At 45.6% G+C, this 19,069-nt stretch overlaps 1 protein-coding gene across 1 annotated transcript; it reads left to right on the forward strand.

The window, feature by feature from the left end:
- Positions 1-7,853: 7,853 nt before the first annotated feature.
- On the forward strand, positions 7,854-18,022 carry LOC140216435 (defensin-like). The gene is made up of 4 exons (XM_072286784.1): positions 7,854-8,834; positions 13,840-13,908; positions 16,359-16,418; positions 17,666-18,022. Exons 2-4 carry the CDS (start codon positions 13,866-13,868, stop codon positions 17,788-17,790), a joined length of 228 nt encoding a protein of 75 aa, XP_072142885.1. The 5' UTR covers positions 7,854-8,834; positions 13,840-13,865; the 3' UTR covers positions 17,791-18,022.
- Positions 18,023-19,069: the final 1,047 nt, after the last annotated feature.

Genomic DNA, 19,069 nt, shown 5'->3' on the forward strand with positions numbered 1-19,069 from the left:
GATCATGTTGGCTTAAATAGACTTTGTTTATTAAATTCGCGAAAAGAAAGGAAACGATGCCAAGAATAATTTCAGTTAGTTCTTGTACACGCCACGTATATCACGCATACAGCGCGCAGGCAAATATTCATTCGTCTCTCACCTCAACATGCAGGAAAGCTACTGCAGAAGCATGGTTGGTTCTGGACTTTCTTTTTTTACGCTTGGTTTGATACGCGGCATAATGTCATAATGGAGCCAAATATAAGCATACAGGCTCGTTTAGTTCTTGACTTGAGTACAAAAATAGCGCTATAGAATGAACACAAGGCGGGGAAAGTGCCCTTTGTCCCCTTGTCCCATTGGGCTCTTCTTTTCCCGCTCATATACACGCAGCAAAAGTCGCCAACCTGGGACGTACAATGCACATTAGACGTCGGGCAAAGAATTACCGACTGACGCCGGAAAACCTTCACGATGGCTCCCGAGTGTTCTCCATTTCTTTTCTTCATGTATTTTCTTGCTTTCCTTTCTTTTTGATGGAGAGATGTAATGGGCTTATTGTTTTAAAATTACGGCTCGATATAGGGCACTAGATTTTCCTTGCGTCGATAGAAAAGAAAGCAGTTCGCCGCTCCTTGTATCTTTCGTCCGCGTATACGCGATATCTGGTGCTTCTGACGTACGTCAGAGATCGCGTTCCAAGCAAATCTAACCTCGCCCTCCAGCCCTCGTATTTTTCGTCGTCTAAAATGTCGTACCCTCTTGAGACACATCGGGCTAGCTCACTATGCATAGGGCGATTGCGAAAAACATGTGCGCAGCCAGACGCTCTTTGCGATCCGGGCGAGTTTCCAAAACATGAGCAGTCGCGACGTCAATAGAAATGTGATAGCACTGCCTTCTACGTGCGTGGAGAGCCCCCCGCGTCGCGTGTGGAGCCGTGGGTGGAACGGGCTACGAAAATAAGTGCAGTCTTCAAGCGCGGTTGAACTGCCAAGAGCTGCCAGATGAGGTCTCTATAAGGACGTCATGAAGAGTATATTGTTCTCAGGTGCTTCTGTTACAATATAACAGTAGTAAGGAAGGTAAATTCCCGATGTAGCGTTCTGTTGCTCAATAAGTGCTGCATGAACGTTTTTTTTCCAAGCCTAAAGAAGCCAGCGAAAGCCCGCAAAAAAGGTGACGCGGATAGTTCCGCGAAAGTTGTTCCATTTTAGCGGGCTTCCATTTAGGCTTGGAAAAAAACATTTATGCAGCAAGTATTAAGCAACGGAAAACTCTATCGGGAACTTTCCTGTTTTTTCGACAATTTTCTCATTGGCACTTTTGTTCTCAATATGATATTAAATGAGCGTTTTTAATTAATAATAGCCTACTGTGTAATTAGGCGAGATACGAAAATTTTCTGACTAGATTCAACAACGGCAAACGTTACTTTAATTCTGCCCAGCTACGTTTAGCACTTACATACTCCGTCCAGCACTTGCATATTTTTACGTTTTCGAATAAGTTAAGTGGGATACGTAGTAAGAACCCTGCGTGCTGACCGACATCGGAGTGCGAGTGAGCGAATCTTCAGCGTAATAAAAAAAAATTTCTACGCAAATCCTGCACATATAATATCGGCTGATAGCACGCGCACCTCATAAGCACACAGACCTGGAATAGCATATATGCTATGGCTGATATGATATATATATATATATATATATATATATATATATATATATATATATATATATATATATATATATATGTATATATATATCTACTGGATTTTCTCCCAATTCTCTATTAGGCAAGTTTCATTGAGTGTGCCCGTTCTTGGCCAATCCTACAGAACGGGTATGTATCTCCGTGGTACAAGAGCCACAGAATCCTTAATTATGGCAGAATATGTGCCGTATACTTTTCTTTCAATACACCTGCCTTCACTACTGATCGCCTTCGTCTTCATTACATTGCTGCGTAGACGACTTGCACTATGCATCCGCTTGATTCGGTGATTTCACTTAGCCATAACTTGTGAGCAGTGTAGGGCATAGAAAATGGAATCGCATCAGGCTGAAGTCTCACTCGCTTGTTTCTTTCCCGGCGGTGAAGTGCGAACAGTCACGCCGCTCATGTGCGTCGGCAAAGGGCGTGACAGTGGCTCACTTTCGATGTTCAGCTTCGGCTTTCCGTGCGAAATTGGCCGGCATTCACTGGGCAGCAGCGATTAGTATCGTCAGTATTTTTTTTGTTTTTACATATCCGGAACCGGTTAGGATCTCATCAGGTGACTGCCTTCCGGTCTTAGTCTTGCATTAGGTTCATTCGTTTGACTGTTTTGGTTTCAAGGCTATAGGCTAATTTTCACAATTACTTATCCTGTTTCTACCGATAGTCATGTTAAAATGGATGTCTCTGTGGTAACAGCTATCCCAGCAAATGTTGACTTAGCGGACTTTTAAGCCCTTTAAGTACTTTCCAAAGCATTTATGTGAACCACGCCATATTAAACAGGAGCAAGTTGCAAAGCAAATATGCGTTTTATACAAATCGTTCTAATCAGTATCTCGATGTGGTGTCTCACTTCTTCTGCCACGACAACAAAGTGAAACCATGAATCACGCTGTGTCGCCGTACATCATTTCGATTGCCACCTTATGACAACAGCTAACTCTTTGTTAAAAAGAAGAAAAACATTCACCGACGATTATGACATACTCCCTAATGCGAAACTTGAGCGCGGGGCTATATGTATTTTGATTTCGCGATATACTGAGGCATTGCACCGATCACCGCACCAAATGGCAGAGCCGTGACGCGCCGCGCTATTTATTGACCTGCTACACAGTTGCCGCTTCCCGGCTTCTGCAGCTTATACAACCGCGATCTTTACCGGGAAACGCTTGCGGCAAGTGCTATGCGTGCAGGCGAACTTTCTGGTTCTTTTTGATCTCTCCCCCGCACGGTCGGTGCCGCCGCTGCCGAGGTTGAGCTCCTCGTTCGCTCTTTCATCGTTCGCTGTGCCCATTCACTCGGTTACGCCGAGGGAGGAAGAGGCGCACCGACTCTCAGGGCAGGGACGGGCGCCTAAGATCTGCGCTTTAATAAAGAGAACGGCCTACGGATAGATGGAAACAACTTTATCTTGAATCCGGCAAATTTGACGACCCGGGCTCAGGTCTCCCATGAGGAGACTTCGAGACCTTGCCTCGTCGCCGCCTCTCGGGCTTGCTGGACAGCCCACTCTTGTGTCTTGAGTTTAGAGCTGCGCAAAGCGGCGGCCCACTTCGGCACAAGAGCCTCCGGAGCGACTGCCATGGTAGCTGATGTAACACGACACTCCCACAACATGTGTGACAGCGTCGCTCTAGTTTCCTGACATAATTTGCAAAGAGCAGTCGGGTATTGCGTGGGGAAAATGTGCTGCAATCGCACCGGACTGTGGAATGTTTGTGTTGGCAATTGTCGCCAGATGACTACCTGGCGACGTTTCAGCATGGGGTGAGGTGGCGGCAGCAACCGCCTTCTAGCTGGTAGTGCTTGGTGATGTCGTTGTACCTGACCAGGCGTTCTCGCGTGTTTTGAACCAGGAGTTCCGAACTCGAAGAGGCGGTCTCCGATTCTGCGCGGCGGGTCAGTTCTCTCGCAGAGCGGTGTGCTACCGCGTTCAAGTTAGGGGGGCCCTCATAGGTGGGGGTGGCGACGTGCGCTGGAAACCACATGATCGCGGTGATATGGAAGTACTGTCGATCAGCTTTCCTTAGAATCTGGAGAGCTTCAGAGGAAAGGCGCCCCCGCGCGTAGTTTCGAACTGCGGATTGTGAGTCGCTAAAACTACCTCGCAGATGGGGTCGGTAAGCGCAAGCGCAATCGCTACCTCTTCCGCTGTTTCGGGGTATTCCGTTGCGACACTACACGCGTGCGTAAGCCGGGAGCTAACGTCTACGACTACCGCCGTGAACCGGTGTTCTCGTGGGTATTCTACGGCGTCTACAAAGCGCGTAGTCCTCTTTCCACCCAAGGAGCGCAGCAGTGCCTTGGCACGGGCCTGGCATCGGCCCCAATTAAATTCGGGGTGCATGCTTCGAGGGATAGGGGCGACAATCAGCGTGTCGCTGAGGTCGGGTGGAATGACCTGTTTCTGACCGTGTTAGACGTGGTAGTTGAAGCCGAGCTTCTGCAGGATGTACCGGCCCGTGGCTGTCAGAGACATGCGTTCGAGTTGATAGGTTCTTTGTGCATCCACGATTTCCTCAAGCGTGTTGTATGCCCCCAGCTGTACCCAACATCGCACCACGGTTCTTGTTGTCACTGCGGTCACTGGTGACACAGTCTCTATAGGTAACTTTTCTTTTTCATGGACGCCGCAATATTGCGTAGGCAGTGACGCCATCTATGGGCAATCGGTATGCTGGCTTGGGCCAACGTTCATGTTGTATGCCATGTGTACACTCGGCGGGAGATTGTGGCGATTGTTTTCGCCTTCGCCCAGTCTATTTAGCATGACGTAGTGTTTTCGACCTCGAAAGCGGTTCTGCGAGACGTACTGAAGTGATATAAGTCAGCATGACACGAGTTTCGGCGGCGTTGAGGTGGAAGAAGCACCCAGCGCATGTGCGCACGCGTGTTTGAGCTTACACTCAGCATCGGAGATCGGTTGTGCACATATAGAAATTTGTTTCATTAATGTGAGACGTTATGCAGCATTCTCACTATAGTTTTAAGCTGTTGCTCAACAGGAATGCGTAATTATGAATCATGTGACGATCCTAACAGAGTGGGTACTGTTATGTTACAGAACAACTTGTACGGTTTGCTTTGAGAAGCTTTCGAGTTACTCTCTGTAGATACACTGCGCGACTACCTCTTTTGTTGGAAGAGGTATTCATAAAAACGAATAAAATAATTTTGGTTAGATTTAACAGCATGCGGGGTCTTGTGGTGGCGCTCACTTTTTCCTTGTTTATTTTTATTCTGATTCTCTTTTTTCGCGAAAGGAGACAGCGAAAGCAGATTTTCTTCTTTTATTTTAACGGGGGGGGGGGGGGGGTCTGCGTGGTCTTGTTAGTCCCGTCTGGCTGAGCAGAACGCCCTCATCCGCTTGGCGGAAATTGAGTTCTCACAAATAGCCGCCGGATTCTTTTTATGGGATCTCTTTTGGATATTACTGCTAAGGAGGCAATACCGAAGCAAAAAACTTATATGCATCACGCTGATTTACCAATCGCGGTGATCGCTGGGTTGAGGAACGCCGTCGGCCTCATACAGGAGACTAACGGTGACGTAGTATAATGATTTCAAGTCTGCTAGTCTTCAAATGCGCGAGAACGAAGCATGTGGCTGCCGCAAATGTTTTATAACTATTGGCGGTTAGATGTTTCGGGGTCGCGTTAGGATGGCCTTACATGAGCACTGTTATTTTTATTTCTCCCGCCAAGCGATGCGATAGTGAGATGATTTCCCAATTCACGCTGGCAATTCGCAGACTTTGTCTTTCATCGACTAGTGAAAAAACGATACAGCCAAAATAGTTTACAACACACAAACACAGCACGGCTGATGATGCGTGTCGCATGTTTGCGCAATCAAGAGACACTACCGCATATACTGCAGTTAACCGCTGCAACAAAAGGCTGCACAGTGGTGCTTCAACGAACTTGTATTAACTGACATCACGTAAATTTCACGGAGAACGAGGTAAACATCTCCAAATCATTGCGCAACATGCGACGGCAGCATATTCAAACAGCGCCGTGCCGGCTCGCACAAACCAGAAAGGAGGAAAGGCTTGCTGCGCGCAATTTCCTCCTTGCCCGCAGAAAAGGTCTATAAAAGTTCACATTCTTGATGGTCTTTCTGGCGTTTCGCAATTTCTGCTTAAACGGATCAGTCGTAGTCTCTCAACAATCATTTCGTTTGTGTCCCTTTATTGCTCTAATATGCACCCTATTGAAGGTAGCCGGACGCCGAGTTTATGATAACGATGTCCGATATTTTGGTTCCTATAAAACTGCAGGTTTAATAATTATTACAACGCCCTCCAGAGGGGCGACTATCACAACCTCTATCTAGCTTCAGTTATTACATCATCGGCCATTGGGAAATATTTTAGCGGAAGCGCCCCCTCTACCACAAAATAAATAAATAAATAAATAAATAAATAAATAAATAAATAAATAAATAAATAAATAAATTGAAGTAACGTCGAGATTCTCACCCACGTGGCCATAATTGCATTCTGGACTGCCAAATTTCGTACACAAAATTTTGCATGTACAGCGCACATGTAAGCTATGGGATCGTAGTAAAGCTTTAGTGAAGCGCTTGATGAAATACTATAAAATTGAACGTGAAGGCTCTCAAGGGTTTTTATTTTAACCCAAGATCAGATGTAATCTCATGCGATGTTGGCAATGTTTACATTTATGCGCCGCCAGATGTCAGAACTTTAATGTCGTACAATGTTTACTTTTTTTCGCGTTATACTTTGCACATAATATGCCAAAATTGAAACAACAGTTCTTGCGGATAAATAATGCCAGATGTCGATGTAGCCATGTCACGAGGACAAAGGAAATGTTTGGTCTTCGTCGAGGAATGAACGCAGAATGTCAGAGGGAAGTGCGATGCATATACGAATACATTTGAGGCTTATGTACCCCTTGTGCCCACTGTGGTGTCTACACCTATTGATGAAGAATGGCCACATATACAGCGGCACATACCGCTGGCCAAGGAATGGGACAAGTCAAATATAAGAAATATAAAAATCAAGAAAGCAAGTGAGTGAGTGAGTGAAAACTTTATTGAGTCTTTTAAGAGTTTCGCGGATACGAGGTCTCTGTCGTCTTCATCTTCTTGGCGCTGGCGACTTGAGACTTCTCTTCAGCAAGGGTGGGCCCCTATTATAAGGCTCCGCTGAGTCGTGCTGCATCGCTCGCGTGCTGCACTAGGGCCCTTTGGGCCGTGAGCGCGCTGCTGGTGAGCCGACTCTCCCATTGCTCCGCACTCGGGTGTTCGTGTTTGTGGAATGCAAAAAAAGAATTCTGCGTTGGTCCACTAAGAGATCTGGGTCCTTTCGATATGTCAATGATACATTACACGTAGATATCTCAGGTTATGATATCTTGTTTTAAATACGCCATTATAGGGGTGCACTCACTTTATTTACATTGTCGGTCAAAATGCAGTGCTTATAAGGCCTGTGGAAATACACATATCTGAAGATATATCCAGTGAGGTATTGACAAAACCGGGAAAATTAAATTGTTTTGGGCTACATAAAAAAAACTAAATAGAAACATGGTGTAACCGACTTACGGTATTCTTCGTTTTTACCGGCTGAAAGGTTCTGGCGATTTTCGCTGAGAACCTAATTTCTGAGAACGGGAAAGTACGATGCATGTCAAATTAGATTCCATGCCTTTAGGTTCCACCCCCCACTTGTACACATTCCGCGCATGCATATTACCTGAAAGAAGGCTTGCTCATCCTCAACGACCTGCTTCCATACGTACGGTTAACTACAATAATTACAGGGAGCTCTGGCGCTGCAATCGTTCAAGCGCCATGGGAGTCATGGGAAGTGCGTGGATTTGTCTGGTCCTCGTGCTTGTGGATTCAGACAGTCTTGTGGCTTTGTTTATTGCTCTTCAAATGGCTTCGTTGCCCTGCATTTCAGAGCAATATATAGTTTTTTTTTTTCCAAGTGCAGAAGATACTGCTAATACGCTACCATGTGCAGCCATTCAGCTTGTCGAGGTGACCACATGAAAACGCGCCAAGCGTCTCATGGCACTGGCTTGCCCGCGATAAATATATAGGGCGTTTTATGTCACCTGTACACGCATTCGTTAGTGGTGTAATGAGTTCAATGTCGGGCTTCTGTGCTAACGGTCCTGTGCTCGAATACTGCCATCGAACGATCTTAATGACCTTTATTTAATTATTTAATACTCAGCACTTTCTTGAAAATCACGAGTTTACAAAGTCATGACGCCGTTTGAGGCCAGAAGACGAAGTTTAGCAAATCCCTGTACTTCCCATAATACCCGTGCTGGCTGAACCAGCCCCATTGCAGCTCCCATAGGCACTAGCGCCAGAGTTCATTTTAGTAATTATTCTATGAAACTCTATGCTTTCACATGCCACGTGATGACGTCGCTGGTGACGCCATACTCACCACTGCAACCTGACTTGTTACCAGAACACATTTAGGGCTTAGTCATAGCAGAAACTTTAATAAAAATTCCGAAGAAAAACACTTGACACCTGGCCATATTGCTGGTACGCGTCGTGCTGCATGCATTCAGGGCTGTATTTTTGACGGTTTCTTTTTTTTTTTTTGTCCGGCAAAGTTTGACATCCTCACCCGGGCTATATTTTTTATGGGTTTTTTTCTGCCAAAGCTTGACATCCTGGCCCGATAAGCAGTCCGGAACGATGTCTGTCTGAGCGCCCTTCACTCTGTCATGCCCGACGGACACTAGAAAAGGCAAAACACCCACGCAGCCTCTCCTAACTTTTCTATTTTTTTTCTTTTCGCCTGTCATCGCTGTAGTCTCCAAAGGTTGACCAACATGGCTGTACTCTCCAAGGGTTGACCAACATACGCGTCGCAGATTACGTTTCCCTGTCACTCAACGAGCAGTGAAAAAACACGGTGCTTCTTACGCGTGTTTCTTGCACTTATGGTACGAAACATTCTCCTGCATTACAGCGGCGTCCAGATGGGAAATCCGTCTGCTGAGACGTATCCCATTTCGCTTCCTTGCTGCTTCGAGATGCGACCGTTGGTATATATAAAGGCCCGCGAACACCTACATTCAACCGACCTATATTCAAGGTGTTGGCTCAAGACAGTAAGTAGCGTTTTCGACTTTTGGTCAATTCGAACATTCGTAAGTTTTCGTCATTCATAATCTTTAATGCAAACTGCATGATGAAGGACAGAAGGAGAAGACAGCACTGTTTGAATGTCTGTTTAGAAAAAAGTGTATTTGCAATATGTGAAGAAAATAGCGATAATGAACGTAGATGCATGACTTCGTGTACAGATAATACGTATTCGCAAAATAGTAAACAGGCACTGTAGAGGTACGAGCAGCAATTACATTGAATCACAGAGCAACCGACAGTGAAAAGAATGCTGGAAGAATGCTGGGGAGCGGCGTTTATGCCTACTCTGGGTGAAAGGGCAGATGAGCTCATCCTTTCTGGACCCAAAACAAAAGTGCGCGGTCAGTGACGAAGAAACTCGCGCACTGCCTGTAAGAAAGCTCATCCGAAAGGAAGGCGAGCATGTCTCTCCTCAGCCGCCCCAATGTTGGCCATATGGCACGATGGCGACAGTCACCTGCCACAGCTTCGAAACAATTGCGCTACAGGCTAAACGGGTCGGCCACCATCAGAAGACCCGCCAAACGGCCGCGTGGGAAGCGCCCGCGCGAATCGAAGTCCTGCATACACCATGGCTACGGAACCCCGATTGGACGGCATGCTATAATGCGCGCGCGATGACCCACTCAATTGTTGTGCGTCTGTTTGTTTCAACTATTGGGCTGTTGGGACGTGTAGAGCCGCGCACGATAACCCAGCCCTCTCGAGTCTGTCCCGAATGGAGAGTAAACACAGTGTAGGTACCAAACAAAATTTAGATTGTTCGAGGTTGCTGGGTTGTTCAAGTGTGCGCTCTGAAAAGTCCTAAAGTGTTGTATAGATAAAGAAAGTTACTTTCGCATGGAGCTTTCAAATTCCTTTTTTTCTACTCGTATATTTCTATACTGGAAGCTTGCGCCCTGCATCTACGAAGGCCAGCTCTTATACGAGCGTCACACTGGTCGGGGTTCGGTTACATGATTCACGGAGTCAATGCCGGCGGTTTATCTAGAGTGTTTTAGAATAGATGCCCCAATAGTTTGGGGCCCCAGAGAGCTTAGCGGGTGTTAGCACTGGGGCACGCAGGAGTGAAGAGTTTTATACTAGGGCTTTGCGTTTGAGGATTGCGCTGACAGCGACACTATGGCGTCAATGAAAAGCTATTACAAATAATAAAATAAGATATACCATTTTATAAGAAGAACAGTAATCTTGCCTTTCGTGTTTCCGCGTTTAATTTCAATTCAGAGGTTATTCTGTAAGCAGTTAACAATTCGTAGCGCTTCAACTTTACGTGGCTTCACCAGCCAAGCTAAACTGTGTTAGGCCTACGAGCCATAAAATTCACAATCGAATTCGGACTCAGCGGCGTCTAATTAATCAATCTTCATAACACACGCTAGTTGAGAGAAATCGATAACCACAGTCACTTCGCCTAGCTTGCGAACTTCACGCGTTACCACGAATTGAACCCTGTTTGGTGCTAGGTTAGAGCCGTCACTTCGATGGGAGCTGTCATGTTTGTTTGCGCAAATCTTTTGGGACAACTTTTGGGGCTCCCGTTCAATCAGTGAAATAGCATGTCCGCTGCAAGTCCCAAACGCAGTTCGTGTCTCGTGCATGCGCAGTGGCGTGTACGCTATTTCTTTGGGGTTCCAAACGTTTGGGGCCCCTATTCTAATATCCTCTTGTGTCAGGATAGACGCCGCGGTTTTGTGAGTGCTGCGCAAACTGCCAATGCAATGTATATTACGGTGCTCTATCCGTTTTCCGCAATATATGGCATGATCACTTGAAATTTTATGTACCGTGTAAAAATCCCCTCTTGCGGATAACACAATTCTAGTCCTTGACCTCTAGTATTCAGAGAGGGGTACATTACTTGCTCTACAAATCGAAACACATACTTAATTAACTTATGAAAACTCACTAATTACCTTCCGAATTAATTAATTTACGGCAAAAATCGCAATTTACGAGCTATAGCAAGTGAAATTTCAAGGTGTATACAGTTGCAATAAATTTCCTGAATGGCACTGGTGTTCCTTGATGTATACATCTAAGTCTGAACAAAGGGTCTAATATGCCTGCGCTGGGCACATAATTCGTCCATTCGCAGGAACGCAGAGCAGGTGGAATAGTCAGTGGCCAAAAAGTAATGAAGTTACAGGTCGACCATAGTCGACGCTTGCTCAAGCGTTGTAATTTCATTGCCCTCTTTTTGCCAAATAATGTTGAATATACGTTCAGGATGACTGTCCTGTTCCCATAGTGCCTCATCGTTTCTTGCGGCGCATGCGCATTCCTTGGCAGTGCTTCAAGTCGCGTGGCTCAGCTTCCCGGAATTAGAGGCACCTCTTGAATAAACTAATGTAGCTATGGCAGATTAAGCAGTTCTCACAGAGCCGCCGATGTGAATGTGAGTGCGATGTCAGCGTTCGTAGCAGCAAGAAATATGTGTTGCAGAGTAAAGTATTTTAATGCTGACATGAGGGTTCCTGTTTTGCTTTTCATTGTTTGCACAGTCTTAGACCAGACAGAGAAAGTTTAAGGAGGCAGAAAAGGGGCAGAAGTGCTCCGATAGCGAGGTGCTAGCAGGTTGATTATTTCTAAAATATATGCCCCAGGAAGAGGATGTTCATGGGCTTTGGCAACGTATCGTACACGAGAGCGATTCAACTCCTGCGTTTGTAGAATTGGTAGTAGCTTGGAGCTGTCAAGTACATCTGAAAACCACCGGTGAACTCCTGGGTCATTTTTACGGATTCACGTGCTGCCCTGTTATCCCTAAAGTCGTTGCGTGCGAATGAACAACTTATCAACGACATCAGCGGTCTGCACACCAACGTATGTGGAATGCCGCACACCGTTGCTATGCAGTAGCTGCCTTCTCACTGCTGATTAGCTAGCAATGTATATGCAGACTGTTCTGCTCTATAACTCTTCCAGAACTCTACTCCCCTAGGCTGCCTCTGGCCTGGAGTAACATTTTCAAATGCGCACTCTTTTGTCATTGGAGTCGCCAGGCCCACTGTGAACTTTGCGGGTGTAGTAAAAAAAACGTGTACCCTCTCTGCATGTGTCCTCCTTTCAACCAGCAAAGATCAGTGCTCTCTGGTATGTTAGAGCAGCCAGAAAAGCGCCCACTCGCACAAAAGAAGAATGTTGGACACTGGCCTACGCAGAAGTCAGCGCGAGCCTCTGCAAAACGCTACTGCGTTTCCTAAGAAACATTGGATGCTGCAACATATTTTAAGTGTGCACTGCGTGGAACTTTATATTTGAGTGGGAGATCGACATTGCTTATGACTGTGGGGCTGGTTCACATACTGTGTGAAAGCGCCCACACTCAGAGTTATATATTGTCCGTGCTTTCCTTCACTCTCTTTTTTTTCATTCATTCTTTCTTTCTTTCTTTCTTTCTTCGATAGCTCCTTTCCCCTTACGCATTAGAGGAACCGGAGATATCCTACGGTTAACCTGTCATTCCTTTTTTCATTCCTTTTTCCCTTCATGAAAAGAAAAGAAAGCAAGATTATTGCTGACGTTCAAACATGAGTAGTGTTGGTCCAAGTATATAGAGGTTGTGTTGGAGAAGGGTCTTACGCAAATATTTTGTCAGAGTTAGTTAGCTGACACCTCATGCAACACACTACAATGTTACAGTTGCTATACAGGGTGTTTTTTCTAGCTGCCCCAAATTTTTCAAGTTCGAAAAATAGAAATCATGGCAACGTTACGTTTACCATTCGAGTGTACGAATTGACAGCTTCTAGATATGGAGCAATTTCTGCAATTACGTGCGTAATTAGATAAGCTATGGTAATTGACTTTCTAATAAGCAACAATAGGCGGCTACAGCAAACGGGTACTTTGGGGCCCGTCCTCGACGCTACCTCGCCCATCGGTCAAATTTTGAATAGAGGTGCTCATGTGTGAGCTACGCGAACAATTAGTTCCCGTTGGAAGGCTCCTTGAAACCGAAACTGGCTGGCAAAAGAGCGCCTGTGTCGTAAATTTTAGGTACTGCAGGCCGGCGTCATATCGGTCTGCGTCGTCGACCATATGGCATTCCTTTCTTTGTTTTCTTCCTTCACTCGGTGAGTCATGTTCCCATATGTGTTAGTCTACGCGCTTTTAGTTACGCAAGTGGCACGCGTGCGTTTGAGACAGGTTTCCCGGAGAAAGTGAATTTCGACCAAACGTCGGAATTGCGTCGGCGGAAGAGGACACGTGGCACCCAACGGAATGACGAAGTAAATTTGGCCGCGCGCCGGCATTCAAGCGTTACGCCAACGCTGCAGACAGCAAGGAGATAACGCAAGTTGCTCGCGGTGCCAGACGGGCGGTGACCTCGGATACATGACGCAATGCGGGGGAGGAGGGGGGGGAGCGCTGACATCGACCACACAGGCGCTCTTTTCCCAGCCAGTTTCGGTTTCAAGGAGTTTTCCAAGGGGAATTAATTGTTCACGTTGCTTCCACATGAACACCGCTATTCGAAATTTGACCTTTGGGATAGGTAGTGTCGAGGACGGGCCCCGGAGTACTCATTTGCTGCAGCCACCTATTGTTGATAATTAGAAAGTTAATTACCGTAAATTCCCTAATTACGCACGTAATTGCGGAAATTGCTCTATATCTAGAAGCTGCCAATGCGAACACTCGAATGGTAAACATAACATTACCGTGATTTCTATTTTTCTAATTTTAAAAATTTGGTGCGGCTAAAAAAAGAAACGCCCTGTATATGGCGCCAAGCATTACGCTGCTGCGTCGTATAACTTGGTGTAGAGTGTCGTCGCTTCTCGTCTAGACCTGGTCATCTTTATTTTTATAGGTTGTTTAAAAAACTGGTGTAATCTTAGTAGTACATGCCCACGCATAACACTCATCTGTCTAATAATCGCGTTTATTTATTTATTTATTTATTCACTGAAATAGTTAATTGCTTAATTATTTATTTAATTTATCAAAATACTTTTTCAGGTAGCCCCATTTTCCGACGAGGCGATATGAAGGTGCTTGTGATCGCTCTAATCTTCACGCTGGTGTCTGGTAAGTGAATGAATTTTAATCCACAGCTTCCGTCGGAAAGAAATTCATAAGAGACTTAAGGTATTTTGGTTTTATAAGAAAAGACACAAAGCGTTTCCTTACGCCTGAGATTATAACGCGCTACTTCTTTAATAGCTTTCGTAGCTGTGATTTCTACCATAGGAGCCTTGCGAGTCGGGGATAAATTCACTAAACTTGAAATACAGAAAGTACAGATGTGGCCTTTACTCTAAACAAGCTTGTTGTGGGTTGCAATCTGTATTTGTAAGAAGTTCAGAGAGAAGTGGAAGATCTTTTGCGGGGAATAGAGGGGGTGAAGAGAATGCGTAGGGTTTGACATAGAGTGCACCTCTTCGAGCGTCGTCATGTATGCTACTATGAGAATGTATTAACTGAGAAAAAAAAAACGTTTTTTGGCGATAGAGGGTGATGTCCGATAGCACTTGTTGCTTCTGCTCGCCAACAAGGTTGAATGAATGACTGGGCTTTTAAACACTGTCATCCCGTCATTGCGATTCGTAGTGCAGGCAACGTTGATACACTGCAAAAAAAAAGAACAACAAACAAACAAAAGAAAACAAATAAAGATTGAGAACAGCATTGTGGCCTCTTTCTTCCATGTTGTCAAAGTAAGCATGTGCTGAATTCCCAGAAGGTAAGAGCCGACTAGCCCAGCTAAAATCCTTCGTAACGTAAAAGAAATATGACAGTGGCAACGCTTGTCATGTCATGATTGTTTCATTTGTATTTTTTTTCTTTTACGTGGTATCGACGCCGTCAGCATGCTGGGGCTTCAAGGAAGCGCGGAATGTCCCTACTTTCATCGTGATCGAGGAACGAGCGTCTAACGTTTGTTATTAGCCTTCAGCCATACACGCGCCTTGGAGAGTGTTGGCCCTCTCCAGGCTCTTTGACACTAGGACATTCGGCGTCTAGAGTGGTATGGAATGTAATTCGGCGGTGACGAATTGCGCCGAAAAGGCCCTTGCCACGCCGATTCGTTCCAGACCAATCTCTGCCGCCGCAGCCGCTCTAATTCCTAACTGTGGACCAATCAGAATGCGAGTCAGTGACTAAGTCCTCCCCCGCCGGCATCCACAAGTGGCGCCAACCGTTAATATCGTCAGTAACCGGAATTATATTGTTTGTAAAGGGGGCCTGCCAATAGCAAAGAGCACTTAAGAAAAATGAGCTTTGCCAATTCGGCTCCCGCACCATGTGGGCCATCTGGGCCCACATTCTCAAGATTTCTCATTCGTGAAACCGCTTTCTCATTGTGCAGCGCTAGTGAAAGCTCACATGCCTGCCACTTATGAAGCCATCGCCATGACAGCGAGAAATCTCCGCGACGATTGTCGACAACGGACAGCACTTACGTTAAAGAAGTTTTGTAAAAACGGAATCAGGGGCCAAATTGAAAAAAAAAATCTTTTGGCTCGTAGTACTGTCTGTTATTGGCCGGCCGCCTTCGCTAAATAAGTTCAGCATAACGAATGGTCGTTATCCGGTCTTATACGGACAGTGGTAGCGTTAGAACGCTTTTGTTATTGCAGCTATGCCCAGGTGCCGCATTCACAAAGCTTTACATAAGTGCTCCTTACCATTGGTTAGACTCCTTCACTATTGCAGTGTCCAATATTACAGTTGGCTGCTACGTTTACACTTATGGACTGCGTTAGAGCAAGAACTGTTTTGTGAATACGAGACCGAATTCAGGAATCGTTTTTTTTTTTTTTCGTAGGTTCGCTTAGCCATTGGTCGGTCGCCTTCAGTAATTATGTATCGAGTGTTAAGATATGCCAGAATTTTCTCTTCCCGACAATTCTAGCGCAAGAGCTATTTTGTGAATACGGATCATCATCTCTTGTCCCGTAATCACAAATCTCTTGCGTAAGAGACGTATCCCCAGTTTCCGGTTTTCGGCCGCCGCTCACTCATGATAGCGATCAGAGTGTTCAACGAGGCCATCGCCGCAGCGATGTCCAATAGCGAATGGCACTTATACTTCCCGTTAGGGCCATGTGGTACCTACAAAATGGCGCATTTGTCAATACGCGCCCAGTTCTGTAAACTGGCTAAATAACACCACTGCCTCCTTGGATTATGCTACATTTAATGAAAGTGCTAACGAAGGTTTATTTATTGTTGTAGTCGCAAACAACGAGCGAAGAAAGCGGTGTCGCTGAAAGTTTGCGAAATTGATGCTAGTCCATATTTTTAAACGGCACTTTTTTATTTGTTATCCTTCTTCCTTGTCAGCATTGACTCGCGTGACTGGGTTGGGCGAAGGATAAGGAATGTTTGGAATCGGCATGAAAAACAAAAATAATGGAAAATAGGGCTCCTGCTTGATAATTATGCCTTATGACCTATAACTCCTGCTGTGGAAGCTGCTTATCGCTTTTATTTTGCTTAATAAGACATTAATTGCCGCCATCCTTTCCTTGCAGGCATTCTCGCCACCGCTTCTCTCAATGAAGACAAAAGTGAAGTCGCCCACTTGAGAGTTCGTAAGTATAGTTCATGCACCAAAAAAGCAATAATGGGGACTCGCCGTGGTAGGGAAGTGCCTAGGGCATGGCACTGCTGAGGTCACGGTGGCTGGCTCAATACTAAGCGCGGCGGCCGCATACCGATGGGGCAAAATGCAAAAAGCTCTCGTTTACTTAAATTGAGGGGCACAGTAACGAACCCCAGGTGGTCAAGCAAAATTTGGAGCCCCCCCCCCCCCTTACGCTCTGTATCCTTGGGACGTAAAACCTCAGAATTTAATTGAAGCAAACATGGGGACAAACCCATGCGGCCATTTTCATTATTCTGCCGACTGATTCTAACGAAATGAGTGTCGACGCTTAGCAATGTGTAAGGCAAGTGCCACTCGAGAAATTTGCTAGATACCTTTGGTCAGGAACTAAAATAGCAATGCAGACATCCATAGCTACCTCGGGCAATGCTATCACATTAAATTTAGTTGACTGTATTAACTAATTAAAACGCCGATTTGTTCTCTTTATATATATTACAAACGCATCACGTACACTAAGTGCTGACAGATTCCCAAGCTTACATATCAATGACCGCCATCAGCACTTGGAAGACACTTCTGTTTCACCTTTTCTGGTTTTGGATAGCTATCTTATGTCATTGTACTTGTTGGGTCTTTTCCCGTGTCTCTACCTCTGACACTCATACAAGTCGAAATTTCATTCTCTGTGAAGCTTCTGTGTCTCGTCCGCGTTTTTACGCGACGAACAGCTAGAATAATTGTGCCACCTGAACTCCAGTAAACGCGATATTTTTGAACCTAGTTCACAACTTCACTTACGAGGAGCTGTCTCCAAGGCGCCAAGATACAGCGGACGGAAATAGGCAGCTCCATGCAAAGAATATCAAGCATCCGATATTTAACACCGTGACATTTCCATCAGCGTCGTCTTTCATTGATCTAGAAGGAATTCGAAACAATTTGGACACTTCGCGAAGAATCTGATGCTCGCAAATATGAGAAAAGAAACCGAAAGTTGATCACACATGAAAATTAACCTACATCGGTTGAAAAAAAAGTAACAAAAGATAAGCACCCGAAGGCGGCATTGTGCTGACTTCTCTCAGTGCGACATGGTAAGCGCATGTTCGACGCAGCCGAATGAAACTTGGGCCCCAGAGTTCAAGTGCCTTGCGAAATTGCTACTGTTGCCTTTCCCTATCGTGAAGATGAATTCTCGTGTGATCTTTTTTTTTTTTAATAACTGTACAGGACGATGGGGATTCGGCTGTCCGTTCAACCAGCGCGCGTGCCACCGCCACTGCCGCAGCATTCGGCGCCGGGCTGGTTATTGCGGCGGCAGGTTCAAGCTGACCTGCATCTGCGTGCGTCGCTAACAAACTGCGCCAGACCACACGTGGGATGGGCCTGAGCGACTATATGAGTGCCGCTTCCGTTTATACCGACGTGTTTACCTGTGACAGGTGGAAAGCTGTGAACACACGGAGTTTTCAGCTGAAACCCATCTGTGCGCATTGTGAATACTATTATTAAACGAGAGAAAGAAAAAAATATAAACTTGTGTTGTCCATCTCTAAGTGCCTTACAGCGAAGAAAAGAAAGCTTGTTCAGGCATCCTTTGCCACGATGAATACTGAGAGCGCTTATGCCCTACCTTTTGGTGTCGTATCATTCGCCATCGTCTTGCTGCCTGCCAGCGGTGCGTTGGCCTGTGTAACAGTGCTCTGTTAAACTTCCTTAATTAAAACTAATGGTATCTTCGGCTGGCCGTTATCGAATGCTCTAGAGTGCTTGGACACGTGATTCAGTATTCGGCTGGTTGAAGCGGGGAGGTCGCAACGCGCTCGGCTGGTTTCATCTGAGCGCTTTCAGCCACTCCCATGAGAGATGTCGGAGTGGCTCCCAGATCTCGCTGAAGTCCGTTCACGGGACGCCCGCCATTTCAATTTGTTGAATGACGAAAGTGAAGTCGCCATTTGTCTCGCGTCTGTGCTGTGCGGGGACATCGGCGCTTCCATCGAAAAATCGCGGAATTTACCCATGGATCCGTGTCCGTCGTTCTATGGGTGTGCTCGCCTGAGGTGTCCTTCCTCTGGTTCGAAGGAAGAGCGGCTCTAGATCTGATTGCTCCCAGGCAGAGCCTCGCAGCTACGAGCCGAAGATACAATATATGTGCATGCACAGTGAGAGAGCGGTGCGGTCAAGAATGTAAGAGGCAGTTTGTTTATATGTCTTTGTTCTTTTGTTTTACTCAGACAAAATGGGAAGATTGGACCAGTATCCCAAGATTATTGTTAAAAATAAACAAACAAGAACACTAAACAATGACAAAAACATAGGTACCCTTGTTTAGAGAACTGCTGATAAGTAACTGGGCCAATGGTGCAGTCGACAGAGTTTTTAGAAGGAACCTCCTTAAAGTCAGTCATTTAAAAAAAATCTTCCGTAATTTCTTTTCATAGACGACAAGATTATCAATCTAATACGCACATGCTTAATGGTGAGGTCATTTCTTCAGTAGGTTCCATCAAATATTTAGGACTTAACATCACCCGTGACCTCACGTGGTCATCACACGTCACACACATCACAAACAAAGCTAACCGCACCCTTGGCTATCTACAACGTAATATCGCACATTCTCCGCCCTCCGTT

Source organism: Dermacentor andersoni, chromosome 3, assembly GCF_023375885.2.
Source record: "Dermacentor andersoni chromosome 3, qqDerAnde1_hic_scaffold, whole genome shotgun sequence".
Classification (NCBI taxonomy): Eukaryota; Metazoa; Arthropoda; class Arachnida; order Ixodida; family Ixodidae; genus Dermacentor; species Dermacentor andersoni.